General features: G+C 31.7%; 2 protein-coding genes and 1 non-coding gene across 3 annotated transcripts; 2 read left to right on the plus strand and 1 right to left on the minus strand.

Annotated features, from left to right (window-relative positions):
• The first annotated feature begins 147 nt into the window (after positions 1 to 147).
• LOC122852485 (venom carboxylesterase-6-like) lies at positions 148 to 2,446 on the plus strand. Its single transcript, XM_044152329.1, has 7 exons — positions 148 to 450; positions 521 to 821; positions 896 to 1,093; positions 1,174 to 1,352; positions 1,414 to 1,909; positions 2,026 to 2,146; positions 2,230 to 2,446. The coding sequence occupies exons 1-7, from the start codon at positions 250 to 252 to the stop codon at positions 2,405 to 2,407; spliced, it is 1,674 nt and encodes a 557-aa protein (XP_044008264.1). The 5' UTR covers positions 148 to 249; the 3' UTR covers positions 2,408 to 2,446.
• Positions 2,447 to 2,601: 155 nt separating this feature from the next.
• Positions 2,602 to 2,673, plus strand: Trnam-cau. The gene has a single exon. It is a non-coding gene; the product is annotated as a tRNA-Met (tRNA).
• A 149-nt stretch (positions 2,674 to 2,822) lies between these two features.
• On the minus strand, positions 2,823 to 5,517 carry LOC122852476 (proline-, glutamic acid- and leucine-rich protein 1-like). Its single transcript, XM_044152312.1, has 5 exons — positions 5,377 to 5,517; positions 4,546 to 5,291; positions 4,031 to 4,475; positions 3,756 to 3,953; positions 2,823 to 3,684 (listed from the first exon to the last, which is right to left on the minus strand). Exons 1-5 carry the CDS (start codon positions 5,488 to 5,490, stop codon positions 2,869 to 2,871), a joined length of 2,319 nt encoding a protein of 772 aa, XP_044008247.1. The 5' UTR covers positions 5,491 to 5,517; the 3' UTR covers positions 2,823 to 2,868.
• Positions 5,518 to 15,857: the final 10,340 nt, after the last annotated feature.

Here is a 15,857-nt window from a genome sequence, read left to right on the forward strand (position 1 = left end):
TAATAACAAATGTATCGATGACAGAAGGACTTCGCATGACTTTTTTTTTTTTTTATCTTAAAATTGATAAATATGAGTTTTTTTTTTTCTTATCGTTTAATCAGTATACAAATATTATACGATTAATATTCATAACTGTAAAACATATATAAAGAAGCGTCCGCAAATTTTTTCTTTATATAATTATTTTCTAAACTTCCTCATAGTATCAGATCATATATTAAACAGTTGGATGGAGAAGTTATAAAAATGGCAAAAATCAATATTACTTTAATAATATATTTACTTGGAATTTTCAATAATTTTTTTATTGTAAAAACAAATCCAATTGTTAAAACATTATCTGGAAAAATTAAAGGATATTATCAAAAATCTTTTAAAGGAAGAGAATTTAAATCATTTGAAGGAATTCCATATGCTGAACCACCAGTTGGAGCTCTTCGTTTTCAGGTATATATAAATTAAATTCTTAATAATGCAAAATAAATTATAATTTTTAAAAAATTTTATATTTACACAGCCTCCAGAAAATGTATCACCATGGGATGGTGTTCTCCTTGCAGAACGACCAGAATCAGAATGTCTTCAACACTCACACAGAATACAAATTGGCCAAGACATTGTTCATGGTTCTGAAGATTGTCTCTACTTGAATATTTATGTTCCTACTGATGATGATAATTCAACAAAATTATTACCAGTACTATTTTACATACATTCTGGTGCTTTTCAATTTGGAAATGGTCATGAAAATCGTCCAGAGTATCTTATGGATAGAAAAGTAGTTTATGTTACTATTAATTATCGTCTAGGAATGCTCGGTGAGTTAAATAATAAATAAAATAAATATATATAAATTACCTTGACTAAATTATGAAAATTATAAATAATACAGGATTCCTAAGTACTGGTGATGACGTGGTACCAGGTAACATGGGTTTAAAAGATCAAAATTTAGCATTACGTTGGATATCAGATAATATTAAATTTTTTGGTGGTGATTCAGAGAAAATTACTCTTGTTGGTTTAAGTGCTGGTGCTGCAAGTGTTCATTATCATTATTTAAGTCCATTAAGTCGTGGATTATTTCATGGTATTTTTATTTCAATTAATTATTTCAAATATATTGCATTTTTTTTGTTTAATAATTTTAAAAAATTAACTTTTTAACAGGAGGAATATCATTGAGTGGTACTGCTCTTGATTGTTGGACACAAACTGGAAATTCTGAAGAAAAAACTAAAAAACTTGCTGATATTTTGGGCTGTCCTACTCATAACACCAAAAGAATGATCAAGTGTTTAATGACAAGACCAGCTAAAAGTATCGTTCAACTTCTTAGAAAATTTATGGTAACATATTAAAAATATTATTATTATAATAATTATTATAAATATTATATTATTATTTTAGCCATGGCTTTACAATCCTTATACACCATTTGGTCCAGTAGTTGAAAAAAATTCATCAAAACCATTTATTGATCGTTCACCAATTGATATAATTGCAAGTGGTGATGCTGCAAATGTACCATGGTTAACTTCTGTTACTTCAGAAGAGGGCCTTTATCCAGGTGCTGAATTTGTAACTCATGAAAAACTCATGACAGAGTTAAATGAAAATTGGGATGAGATTGCTCCACATCTACTTGATTATAATTATACAATTCCCAAGTCTAAACAGTCTGAAGTTTCAAATAAAATTAAAAAACATTATTTGGGTGATGAAAAAATTGGCAATGATACAGTTAAACCATTAATTCAACTTATTGGTGATAGATTGTATGTTGTGGATGCTGTTAAAGCTGCTAAAATGATGGCTAAAACAAATTCAGTTTGGTTTTATCTGTATAGCCATAGAGGTCAATACAGTTTGAGTGATCTTTTTACAACTGCAAAGCAAAATCTTGGTGCGTTTTTCTGTGTACACTTAATTTTTTTAAAAAAACCTTAATTATTTAACGTTAATAGTAATAAATATTCTTTTTTTAATCATTAATTATACTTATTCATTTTTATTTTGCAGGTGCTAGCCATGCTGATGACAATATGCTGATAGTTTATTCACCTACTAAAATATTCAATGCCACAGATATTATTGTACAAAATGTTTTACTTGATATTTGGGAGTCTTTTGCCACGACTGGGTAAGTTAAAACAATAATTAATAAAATTATTTACATCAATTGTGTTATAATTTAAATTCATTTTTTTTTTTTTTTTAAATCAGTGTTCCTGATGCTGGAAGTCAATGGTTAAAAGTAGATGAATTAAGTGATGCTATTGATTATCTTCAAATTGCCGGTCCAAATAACGTAACAATGAAAAAAAATTCAAATCTTGGAGATGGAAAATTTTGGCAATCAATTGATTTTAATGAAAATAAAATTAGTAGTAATTTTTCATAAATTATTCTAAAATGCTTCACATACATTAGTTAATATTAATTTTTTCAAGTGTATAAAAAAAATGTAATCAGTAAGCTGTTATTCAAATAAAATAAAAACAAAATGTACAAAGTATTTATCTTCAAAGTATTTCGATGAGAATATTTTTTTTATCTTTGAGCTAATATTAATATTATTTTGCACACATTATCACCAGCAGAGTGGCGCAGTGGAAGCGTGGTGGGCCCATAACCCACAGGTCCGTGGATCGAAACCACGCTCTGCTATCTTCTTTATTTTTGTTTTTTTTTTCGAAAAAAAAATGCATAATTATTTAAACATAAATAACAATTGTTTTTTATGTAAATTAAATTTTATTATTTATGTTTTTTCTTAATGTAATAATAAAAATAATGTGATTCAAAATAATAAACAGTTTTTTTTTTTTTTTCATTATTTATTTATTAAATATAAATAATTATTTAATCTGATTTAACTTCATCAACAAATGATTTCAGCATCATCTCCATTTCTTCATCTTCATTACTGTGTACCACATCATTTGATGATTCTTCTGGTTCAGCTTCATCAATTTCAGGATTTTCATTAATTGATTTACATGAATGCATTGACTCATCTTCAGTTAGACTTTCAGTAAGTTGATCGTTCACTGTTTCTTCTACTGCATTTTTAGATACGTTTTTTTCAGTTTCAATTGATTCAAAGCTCGTCTCGACAATTGATTCATCAGCTGGAGTTGAAATTGTAATAGTCTCAACAATTTTTAGCTTTTGTTGTTTGCATGGTGTTGGTCCATCTGAATTATCATTATTATCAATATCAATTTGTTGTTTTTCTGTTATTGTTGTCTCTTCATCATTAACAATCATTTTATTTTGAGCTTCAAGTTCTTCAACTCCTTTTAAAATATCTCTAACTCTATCCAATGTTTCTCGTTGTGGACGTTTATTAGTTAAATTTTTTTCACCATTGTCATCATCAGTATCTGCTGAAGGAAGACTCAGTGTTGGTGCACTTGGATGAATTATTTTTTCAAATGCAACAAGACCTGATTTTGCTGCTTCAACAATAATTGATGAATTATCATTAAGAGCTTTGTTGAATATTTTTACAGCATACTGAGTTGGAGGTGAAGAAAGTGGATGTGAATTTAACAAAATCACTTGAAGAAGCTTGAGTAAATTCAATCTGCATGTTTCATTTTTAACATAACAAGAATGTTTATCTACACCAGTATATACATCATCAAGAATTGGACAAATTAATTGTTGAGTTGCCTAAAAAATATAAATAAAAACATAAGTATTTTTAAATTCATATACAAAATAAAAAATAACAAAAACTTTACCTTGTAAATTATTGGCTTTAATAAACAGCCAGAATTATTAAAAATATTTTGCAAAGTAATAAGAGCTGCTTGTGATAATTCAGCATTAGCCAAAATATCTTTATCAGTTGGTGCTTTACCAGTAGCTGCACTGTTTTCATATTCACTATTTCGCAATTGTCTTGCTACTCTTTTTGATACATTTGGTTGTTTTTGAGTCTGTTGATAAATTAATACATTAAAATAACATTCAAAATTAAATGAGAATTAATAAATGACACTTAAAAAACACTTACAACAAGTGATATTTCATATTTTTCTGGTTTCAAGTCAGTAAATACAAAGTGCAATATATCTTCTGCTATAATATCAATACCAGAGAGTGTTCCTAAATTTGTCAACCAACATGACAAACTTTTATAAACAGCAATTCTAACATTTTTAAATGGCTTACTACCACTAATTGTTTCTTGAGTAGAATCAAATTTATCAGTCCACTTGAGAGTTTGACGATATAACTTGAGAATTTTAACACCATAAGGAACAATCTCATGACGAAAACCATTAATAAATGCATCAAGAATCATCATTAAGTTGACATGAATCTTGGGCAAACTCAATAACAGCAATTGATTTTTAAATGAACTATCATTTTGTAAATTTTCTGGACTAATTGCTAGACCACGACATAAAAGTTTCAAGACATCATTTGGACTGACTGAATTTTTTCCAGCACATCCACTAAAATTCATAGAAAAACAATTGATATTAATAAATCAATTTTTTCAAATTATAAATTAAACTAACATACCGTAACATGGTGACTAAATAAATACAAAGATTTTCAAATCTTTTTTCAAGCTCATTGTAATGATCAATGACATTGTCATTTGATATATCTGATAGCTCAAGATGTGCCCAAATATCAACACTGTCAAGTTGAAGAATACCAGAAAATAATTCATCCATAATTAAATGAATACTGTTTATAATTAATGCTTGATTATAAACCCAACAATTATATTTAATTTTATTTGATACTGGTTTAAATGATTTATCAGTTGCTCTAGCTAATAATGCATAACATTTAGCACCAGCATTAACAAGATTTTTTTTATCTGAATCAATTAATGGTAATATAATTTTTTTAATTGTTGATTGTAATTTTTCAGTTGGTTCTTTGTAATAATATAACATTGTTGCAATTAAATGTAAACTAGCACCACATTCATTTTTTTTTTCTAAATTTGATATTAATAAAATTACTTGCTTGACTGTTTGCATTGATATTTGTTTTTGTATTTCTTGAATTTCTTTACATGGTATTATTAATAATGACAATGTTTGACAAGCAAGAGTTATATCTTTAACAGTACTTTGGCTATTTTCAAGAACTTGAATAACTTTTGTTATCCATAATGAAGCATATTTTATTAAAATATCCTTTGAACATTTTGGTATAATGTTAATGAGTAGGGTAAAACCTTGTGAACGTGTTACTGATTGATTTAAACGTGTGTTTATTAAACTTATTATTGAATTTAAAATGCTGTCAATCTGAAAAAGATAAATAAATAAATAAATAATTTATTTGTTTATATATTATTGGAGCAACATGTGATGATTATTGAGGTTAGCTTACTTCTTGCTTTTTTATTGGCAAATCAGAATTGACTGTCAATATATTTTTAATAAATATATCACACTGTTGATTATTTTGATCCAATGAATTCAATAAATTAATTACTTTTGCCATTGTTATTAACTATATTTTGTTTATACTACACGTGTTGTTTTTTTAGCAACTTTCTTAAACAAAAAAAAAAAATAGCTTTGAAAAAAAAGTAGGTATTAAAAAAATTCTACTTACCGACACAAAATAATAGTCGATAACTTTTCAACGAGATGGCGCTACGAATCCAAAATGGCCGCGCCTTTGTTAGAGAGAAAACTTGTGTCGTTCAGTGTCGTGACTTTTTACGCTTATATTTGCAATAATAATTGTTAAACAATTATAAATTGTTGATAAATCGATTAATTAAATTATTCTGAACAGATTGTGATATAAATTATCGTGAACTTTTGTGAAATTTGCCCAAAATTAATGGACATGTCAAAGCTTTGGCTGAGACAGCTATTAATTTGTTAAATAATGGACAAATAACATGTAAATATCATGTTTTTTTATTGTTATTAATTATTTAGCGCTTAAACAAACATAGTTACGTACTTTTTATCACATTTTATCATAAATTTTGACAAAAAAACAAAATTAATTTTCGAGGTTAGGTTGTCATTTATAAGAAAAAGTTAAATATTTATTGTAGCAATAATAATTGTTAAATAATTGCAAATTATCATTTAATCGATCAATTTAATTGTTTCAAACAGGTTGTGCTATAAATTTTTTCTGAATTTTGTGAAATTTGACAAAAATTAATGAACATGTCAATGACGTTGAAGCTGACAAAGGAAAATCTTTATTTGGCAAACAAAGGACAAATGGTATGTAAATATCGTGTGTTTTCATTGTAATTAATTATTTAACGCATAAACAAACATAATTACGTGGTTTTTTTTAAATAATTAGGTCAAAATAAAATTGATAGATTGAGCTTCGGTTTTCATTTTTTACAAAAACAATGAACTTATCAATTTATTTATAAATAATTATAAATAATTGTTATACATAACATTGTTATGCAATTCTTATTATATAACAATTATTTTTTTTTATTATTAACATTAAAAAAATAGAGAAATGTTTTAATATTAATTTTCCTTTGTTTGAGTCAGTTTTTTTGTCTTTGTCATTTTTTATTTTGTCAGTGTTTAGTGCTCATTTATTTACTTTAGGACTAAATTTTTTGCCGTCTATTTGTTAGTTTATTATTGATTTATCTATTTTTCATACATTTATTATTTATTTATTTATTCATTTACCATAAACTCAATAATATCAATTTCATTAAATTTTTTTTCTTGTCATTTATTACTTCTGTTTAAAAAAAAATTTATAACATAATACTTATCCAATATTTTTATTGTTTACAGATGACAAAAAGTGTGGCTGAAACGTCCAATGTGTTGATGTAATTAATCAAACATAATTATTGAAACTGGTACCAAAAAAAAAAATGACTAAATTAAATTGTCATTGGAGCAAAAATCATTTTGGAGTACAGTGAGTTATTTTATATCATTTTTTAACAATAAAAGTAGTCTTAAATTTATCCGATAATAATTTCGTAATTTATTGTTACAGTTGCATCAAATTTATCCATGGAAAAATTATTTATTTTGCTAATTCATGTGAAATAAAATATATACAAGCTTCAATGATGAAGAAAAGAAAGCTACTGCACTATTTAACACACTTGAGACAACTGAGGCTGTATTTATGCTTAAATATAATATGAAAAATACCAAGTGAATGATGTTAATGTTAAAAGTGTCACAAGACACATTGACTTTAGTTTGTGTAATCAAGTGCTTTAAAAATTAAGTGAATTGTTTATAAACTATTTGATTATTCAATAATCATGAAATGATTTTAAACTGATACACTCAAATCACTTGCAAAAAAATGCATCAAGACCATTCTTATGATATTATGCTTCAACAATGATGAATCTCTGATAATGAAAAATTATTCTTTAATTATTGTGAAGTTCAACTCTTTAACTGAATTTACAAATAAGTGGGTTTAAATAAATCTCAACATTTAAAGACCATGACATGGTGCTGAGATGATTGATATTTATGCTCTTGCTAATGTACCACTAATTGTTGTTATTGGTGGACATTTGCTTGTTGTTGTTGTTGAGCTTTATCAATGTTTATGGAAATTTTCTTTGATAAACCGCTGTCATTGCTCACAAATGAACCACTTGTTGATCTCTTTAGAGTATCAAGAAAAAACTGCCTCTACTGAAAAGAATGTAAGAAAAATTCACAATAGCTGACTCAAGATCTTCTTTTCAAATTGATAAATAGTTTTAAAATAATAATAAATTATTTTGAAATTATAATAATATTGAAAAGTGAATTATCAAGCAAATAAGAACAAAATATTAAAAATAATTTATTATAAAAATTACTTTATATAAAAAAAAGAAAACTGAACTAATTTATAAACTATAATAAAAATTCTTCTGCGGTGATAGTTAGTGATAGTGATAGTGAAAAGTGTTTTTAAAAAATGTTGTGGTGAAAAGCAGAGAAAAGTGTGATCATAGAACCTGTATAATGCTAATCAGATGAATTCATCATGAACCACTACATGGCCTTGCTGATCAGAAAGGATCATCATGAATTAGCTGTACATGGCGTTGATGCAAAGATGAACATCTACTAAAAAGGTAGGATTTTATTTGATTAATAATTGTATTGATATAATTGGATTTATGATCTTCTTTAAACTCTATGATACTCCGTAATATATTCTTCAAGTCATTTTGCTTTTTTTTTACTTTGATCTATGTATTACATATGTGATAATCCCCATGATATTGATTAGATGATGCGTATCGTTATGGTTATCATGTACATCATTGTATATAAAAATACCAAGTATAGTTTTTTATTATTATTATTAAATCCATTGAAGTTTGCTGCATTGAGCGCAACATTATATTTTATTTTCGTTATAATGATTTTATAACGTCATATTTTAAAATTTTGAATATTATTGCTAATCATTTTTTTTTTTTTTATTTACTATGCAAGTCTTAGATAATTCATTTTAGCATCATATAAATATTAAAAGAATACATATTTTTTTAGGCCACACAGTATTAATAATTAATACATCATAGATAATTGATAAAATTTAAAAGAAAAAATAAAAATTATCATCAACATAATTATAATTTTTTGATTTAATTATTCTTGAAATATTATTATCATCTATATTGTCATCCTCGCGATGAATTATTCATTCAAATTTTACATGAAAAAAGATAAATACTAATTAATTTTAATTTTTATTAATAATAATTTATGTAATTTTACGTAATATTGAAAAAAAAAGAAATAATTTAGGTTTCTTTATCTTTAAAATTTGAGTATATAAACTCATGAAATTATTGACGATGCATTAGTTACTTTTTGTTGTTTCTTAATTAAATACTTGATTATTAACATTATTTTCAATAATGAGTATCAAATTTAAAATGATTTTGTTTCTTTTTTTTTATATAACTACTGTAACTAACGCTCAAGTAAGTTGTATTATAAAATAATTTAATTTAAATATATTTTTTAAAAAAATAGTTATAAAATATAAATTTTTCTTTATTAAATAGTCGGATAATCAAACAGATTTTGAGATTGTAAAATCTTACGTTGAAAACAGTATCTCAAATCTTTATGAAACATTTTGTAGTACATACTGCAATAATCAAGACCTATGGGCATTAAATATGTTTTGTTCGTACATTGTAAGATGTCCTATTTCATCATTACCAACAACAGAAGGAACTCCAACACGTACAAAATAATCCACGATATAATATAATTAAATTTTTTTTTCAACAATAATAATCTCATCGTTAAAAACGTTATCTCAATGAAATGAAAACTATTTCATTTGAGATAAATAATTCGAAAAATTGGCTTAAATAAAATCTCTAATATTAATAATTTGAAAAATACAATTTTATTCTTATGTCAACACTGGTGGTAGTTATAAAATAAATTTAAATTTATTATTTAAAAAAATATCATTAATTTCTTTTTCAATTTGAAGCCTTAAAAAAATAATATTTAGTATTGAAATTTTTTTTTTCTTTTAATATTGATTGTAATAAAGATATGATTTTTCAATAATAATTTTTTTCAACAGTTGTTTTTTTTTTTTTAATGTATAGATAATAAATATTTCATCACAATATATATTTAGCTATATGCATATAATAAAAGTACCCGGAGGTACTAAAAAATATATAGTGTGTTGTTAAAGAAAAAAAAAATATTAAAAACATTTATTATTTGCACAATACTCCAATCAGTTAGAGAAAATAAACAAATAAAATATTTCAAAATGTTTTATGATATTATGAGAACTTAAAAATGTATTTAAAGTAAGAAAAAAAATATTATTTATACATTAGTTGAAAGTAAATTGATCTAGAAGTTGAAATATTTTGGTTTACTATTTTTTTTTTTTTTTTTTAAATTCATTACTATGGATTTTTTTCAATTTTTTATTGTCATTTTTTCTGTTTTTATTTTCATTAAGGGACAAGTACGTACTGTTAACTTTTAATATAACAAAATAATTACCTCTAGAAAGTTAACACATCACAATGGGCACAAACTAATATAGTTAGAATTGAAATTTTATGCTTTTTTTTTGTGCTATTTTTGTGTGTGGAACTCGCGATTTTTGTGTTTTTATATATTTTTTTTTATGCAATGTTTTGCCATCTTAAATTTAAGTTAAACACAACTTCTTTAATAATTAACTTATTCCAGTGACTCTTAAATTTAAGATGGCAAAACATTGCATATAAAAAAATATATAAAAGCACAAAAATCGCGAGTTCCACACACACACAAAAATAGCACAAAAAAAGCATAAAGTGTCAGTCCTAACTATATTAGTTTGTGCTTATCGTGGTTTGCTTACTGTCTAGAAGTAAAATAATTGACTTAAATAAAATTATAAATTCATTTTTATTTAATTTTAGACGAATATTAATGAAAATATACAAAATACAAAATTAAATTTTAAAACTCATTTTACAAATACATTTTGTAATATTTTTTGTAAAAAAACAAATGGTAATCAGTTAAAGAGACATTTTGGATTATGTTCTCATAAATGTCCTAAGTTAACAACAACAAATATACCACCAATAACAACAACAATAACAACTAATCCAACTGATAGTGATACCATAGTCCATGAAGTTTCACCATTTGAGTCATCATCTTTATTTACAATTTTATCACAAACGTCAACAACTCTTCAGCCTACAACATCATCCATAACAACAGTGACTAATCCAACTGATAGTGATACCATTGTTAATGAAGTTGCACCATTTGAACCAGCATCTTTATTTACAATTTTATCACAAACATCAACAACTCTTCAGCCTACAACATCATCCATAACAACAGTGACTAATCCAACTGATAGTGATACCATTGTTAATGAAGTTGCACTATTTGAACCAGCATCTTTATTTACAATTTTATCACAAACGTCAACAACTATTCAGCCTACAACATCAACGACAACAACATCATCCACAACAACAACAGTGGTTAATCCAACTGATAGTAATACCATTGTTAATGAAAATACACCAATTGAACAAGCATCTTCATTAACAATTGTATCACAACTGCCAACGACTATTCAGCCAACAGCAGAAATTTCACCAGAAATCGATATTCGAGATCAAACCACTAACGATAATTTAGATGTACCAATGGTAGTTCCCTTGCCAGCCTAAAAAATAATTAAAATTGACGAAATGACAAGTAGTTTTTTTTACGATTGAAATGATACATTGACATATTTAATATTTAATATTATTCTATATAATTTAAATAATTTTTTTTCACTGAACACAGCAAAAGTATAATGTATACAACATAAGAATTAAATAAACAGAAAGGGGGTTAAATTATTGTTATTGTGTTTTTTTCTGTTGTTGAAAAACTATTTAACAAAGTAGGTCAATAAACGTGTAACGAAAATGTTATATATTATATGACATATATCTTGCTCGAATTATTTCCTAAATTTAATCATTTTTTTTTTGCATTTGATTGATAAGATATATTTCTGTTCCAGGATTAGGCAAAAAAGTATTACGTATTATATTCAACGAAACTATTTTTTTTTTTCAAATTTTTCAAAGAAGAAGTATTTTGTATTTCATTTTGACTTACTTTACATAGAATAGGAAGAGGTATTTTGTAATTTTTTTGACATAACTTCATTGATAAATCAAATCTTTTTTCCGGTTTTTTGCGGTTTTTTTCAGTGTTTTGCGAATTTCTCCGGTTTTTTGCGGTTTTCTCAGGTGTTTTGTGGTAAAAAAATAAATTTTGGTAAAAGGAACATAGGAAAAGAGGTATTTTGTATTTCATTTTGACTTACCTCTTTTCTTTCATAATTTCTTAATTTTATCTATTTTTTTTTAAATTTTATTTGAAAAAAAAATCTTTACAAGAATATATAATATGCTATTTTCGCGGTATCTGCAGTTTCTTCGGTTTTTTCCGGGGTTTTGCGGAATATACCACCTTGCCTATTCTATGGTCCTGTTAATATTCTTAGATTTTTCCATATAAAATTCAAAATTCAAAATACCTCCTTGCCTGTTCTATGTTCCTGTTAATATTTCAGATTTTTTCATATAAATTTTGGATTTAAAATTTGAAATAGAAAATACAAAATACCTCCTTGCCTTTCCTATGTTCCTGTTAATATTCTTGATTTTTTCCATATAAAATTTTTATCTAAAAATTCAAAATACAAAATACAAAAAACCTTCTTGCCTCTTCTATGTTCCTGTTAATATTGTCTATTTTTTCTACATAAAATTTTAAATTTCAAATTCAAAATACCAAATACAAAATACCTCCTTGCCTCTCCTATGTTCCTGTTAATATTCTCAGTCTTTTCCATATAAAGTTTTGAATCTAAAGATTAAAATACAAAATACAAAATACCTCCTTGCCTGTCCTATGGTCCCGTTAATATTCTTTATTATTTCCATATAAAATTTTGAATTTGAAATTTAAAATACAAAATACAAATTACCTTCTTGCCTCTCTTATTTTCCTGTTAATATTCTCTATTTTTTCCATATAAAATTTAAAATTTAAAATACAAAATACAAAATACCTCCTTGCCTGTCCTATGTTCCTGTTAATTTTCTTCATTTTTTCCATAAAGAATTTTCAATTTTTGGCGTGACGTGGCCTGACGTGGCGTGACGTGGCGTGATGTGGCGCGATGTGGCGTGATGTGGCCTGACGTGGCGTGATGTGGCGCGATGTGGCGTGATGTGGCCTGACGTGGCGCGACGTGGCGTGATGTGGCGTGACGTGGCGTGATGTGGCGTGACGTGGCGCGATGTGGCGCGACGTGGCGTGACGTGGCGTGACGTGGCGTGATGTGGCGTGATGTGGCGTGACGTGGCGTGATGTGGCGCGATGTGGCGTGACGTGGCGTGATGTGGCCTGACGTGGCGTGATGTGGCGTGACGTGGCCTGACGTGGCGCGACGTGGCGTGATGTGGCGTGACGTATAATATTTGCACTAGTATTTGATCGAAATTCGAATTTAAAATATTTTTTTTTTTTTTAAATTATATTGTATATTTATTTTAATTTGTTGTGAATAAAATTTCTATATAGAAAAATAATAATAATATTGTGCGTCGGTGCAATGACGTGGCCTGACGTGGCGTGACGTGGCGCGACGTGGCGTGATGTGGCGCGACGTGGCGTGATGTGGCGCGATGTGGCGTGATGTGGCGCGATGTGGCGTGACGTGGCCTGATGTGGCGCGACGTGGCACGACGTGGCGTGATGTGGCGCGATGTGGCGTGATGTGGCGTGACGTGGCCTGATGTGGCGCGACGTGGCGTGATGTGGCGTGATGTGGCGTGACGTGGCCTGATGTGGTGCGACGTGGCGTGACGTGGCGTGACGTGGCGCGACGTGGCGTGATGTGGCGTGATGTGGCCCGACGTGGCGTGATGTGGCGCGATGTGGCGTGACGTGGCGCGACGTGGCGTGATGTGGCGTGACGTATAATATTTGCACTAGTATTTGATCGAAATTCAAATTTAAAATATTTTTTTTTTTTTAAATTATATTGTATATTTATTTCAATTTGTTGTGACTAAAATTTCTATATAGAAAAATAATAATAATATTGTGCGACGGTGCAATGACGTGGCGCGACGTGGCGTGATGTGGCGTGACGTGGCGTGATGTGGCGTGATGTGGCGTGACGTGGCCTGACGTGGCGTGATGTGGCGCGACGTGGCGTGATGTGGCGTGATGTGGCGTGACGTGGCGTGACGTGGCGTGATGTGGCCTGACGTGGCGTGATGTGGCGCGATGTGGCGTGATGTGGCCTGACGTGGCGCGACGTGGCGTGATGTGGCCTGACGTGGCGCGACGTGGCGTGATGTGGCGTGACGTGGCGTGATGTGGCGTGACGTGGCGCGATGTAGCGTGACGTGGCGTGGTGTGGCGCGATGTGGCCTGACGTGGCGTGATGTGGCGTGACGTGGCGCGACGTGGCGTGATGTGGCGTGATGTGGCGCGATGTGGCGTGACGTGGCGCGATGTGGCGCGATGTGGCGTGACGTGGCGCGACGTGGCGTGATGTGGCGTGACGTATAATATTTGCACTAGTATTTGATCGAAATTCAAATTTAAAATATTTTTTTTTTTTTAAATTATATTGTATATTTATTTCAATTTGTTGTGACTAAAATTTCTATATAGAAAAATAATAATAATATTGTGCGACGGTGCAATGACGTGGCCTGACGTGGCGCGACGTGGCGTGATGTGGCGTGACGTGGCGTGATGTGGCGTGACGTGGCCTGACGTGGCGTGATGTGGCGCGACGTGGCGTGATGTGGCCTGATGTGGCGTGATGTGGCGTGATGTGGCGTGACGTGGCGTGATGTGGCACGACGTGGCGTGATGTGGCCTGATGTGGCGTGACGTGGCGTGATGTGGCGCGACGTGGCGTGATGTGGCGTGATGTGGCCTGACGTGGCGTGATGTGGCGCGATGTGGCGTGATGTGGCCTGACGTGGCGCGATGTGGCGCGATGTGGCGTGACGTGGCCTGACGTGGCGTGATGTGGCGCGACGTGGCGTGATGTGGCCTGATGTGGCGTGATGTGGCGTGATGTGGCCTGACGTGGCGTGATGTGGCGTGACGTGGCGTGATGTGGCGCGATGTGGCGTGACGTGGCGCGATGTGGCGCGATGTGGCGTGACGTGGCGCGACGTGGCGTGATGTGGCGTGACGTATAATATTTGCACTAGTATTTGATCGAAATTCAAATTTAAAATATTTTTTTTTTTTTAAATTATATTGTATATTTATTTCAATTTGTTGTGACTAAAATTTCTATATAGAAAAATAATAATAATATTGTGCGACGGTGCAATGACGTGGCCTGACGTGGCGCGACGTGGCGTGATGTGGCGTGACGTGGCGTGATGTGGCGTGATGTGGCGTGACGTGGCGTGATGTGGCGCGACGTGGCGTGATGTGGCCTGATGTGGCGTGATGTGGCGTGACGTGGCGTGACGTGGCGTGATGTGGCCTGACGTGGCGTGATGTGGCGCGACGTGGCGTGATGTGGCCTGATGTGGCGTGATGTGGCCTGACGTGGCGTGATGTGGCCTGACGTGGCGCGACGTGGCGTGATGTGGCCTGACGTGGCGTGATGTGGCGCGATGTGGCGTGATGTGGCCTGACGTGGCGCGACGTGGCGTGATGTGGCCTGACGTGGCGTGATGTGGCGCGATGTGGCGTGACGTGGCGCGATGTAGCGTGACGTGGCGTGATGTGGCGTGATGTGGCCTGACGTGGCGTGACGTGGCGCGATGTGGCGTGACGTGGCGTGACGTGGCGTGACGTGGCGTGATGTGGCCTGACGTGGCGTGATGTGGCGTGATGTGGCGTGATGTGGCGTGACGTGGCGTGATGTGGCACGACGTGGCGTGATGTGGCCTGATGTGGCGTGATGTGGCGTGATGTGGCGCGACGTGGCGTGATGTGGCGTGATGTGGCGTGATGTGGCGTGATGTGGCGCGATGTGGCGTGATGTGGCCTGACGTGGCGCGACGTGGCGTGATGTGGCGCGATGTGGCGTGATGTGGCGTGACGTGGCGTGATGTGGCCTGACGTGGCGTGATGTGGCGTGATGTGGCCTGACGTGGCGTGATGTGGCGCGACGTGGCGTGATGTGGCGTGATGTGGCGTGATGTGGCCTGACGTGGCGTGATGTGGCCTGATGTGGCGTGATGTGGCGTGATGTGGCCTGACGTGGCGTGATGTGGCGTGATGTGGCGCGATGTGGCGTGATGTGGCGTGATGTGGCGTGACGTGGCGTGATGT

This window comes from Aphidius gifuensis, linkage group LG3 (genome assembly GCF_014905175.1).
Source record: "Aphidius gifuensis isolate YNYX2018 linkage group LG3, ASM1490517v1, whole genome shotgun sequence".
In the NCBI taxonomy this organism is placed as follows: Eukaryota; Metazoa; Arthropoda; class Insecta; order Hymenoptera; family Braconidae; genus Aphidius; species Aphidius gifuensis.

Excerpts from the sequence above, each read along its gene's own strand:
- LOC122852485 (XM_044152329.1), top strand. The coding sequence starts at position 250 with ATGGCAAAAATCAATATTACTTTAATAATATATTTACTTGGAATTTTC. Across the intron at positions 1,910-2,025 it reads AACTGCAAAGCAAAATCTTG|GTGCTAGCCATGCTGATGAC; the intron begins GTGCGTTTTTCT and ends TTTATTTTGCAG. Across the intron at positions 2,147-2,229 it reads GAGTCTTTTGCCACGACTGG|TGTTCCTGATGCTGGAAGTC; the intron begins GTAAGTTAAAAC and ends TTTTTAAATCAG.
- LOC122852476 (XM_044152312.1), bottom strand. The coding sequence starts at position 5,490 with ATGGCAAAAGTAATTAATTTATTGAATTCATTGGATCAAAATAATCAA. Across the intron at positions 4,476-4,545 it reads TATTTAGTCACCATGTTACG|TGGATGTGCTGGAAAAAATT; the intron begins GTATGTTAGTTT and ends TATGAATTTTAG. Across the intron at positions 3,954-4,030 it reads AATATGAAATATCACTTGTT|ACTCAAAAACAACCAAATGT; the intron begins GTAAGTGTTTTT and ends ATTTATCAACAG.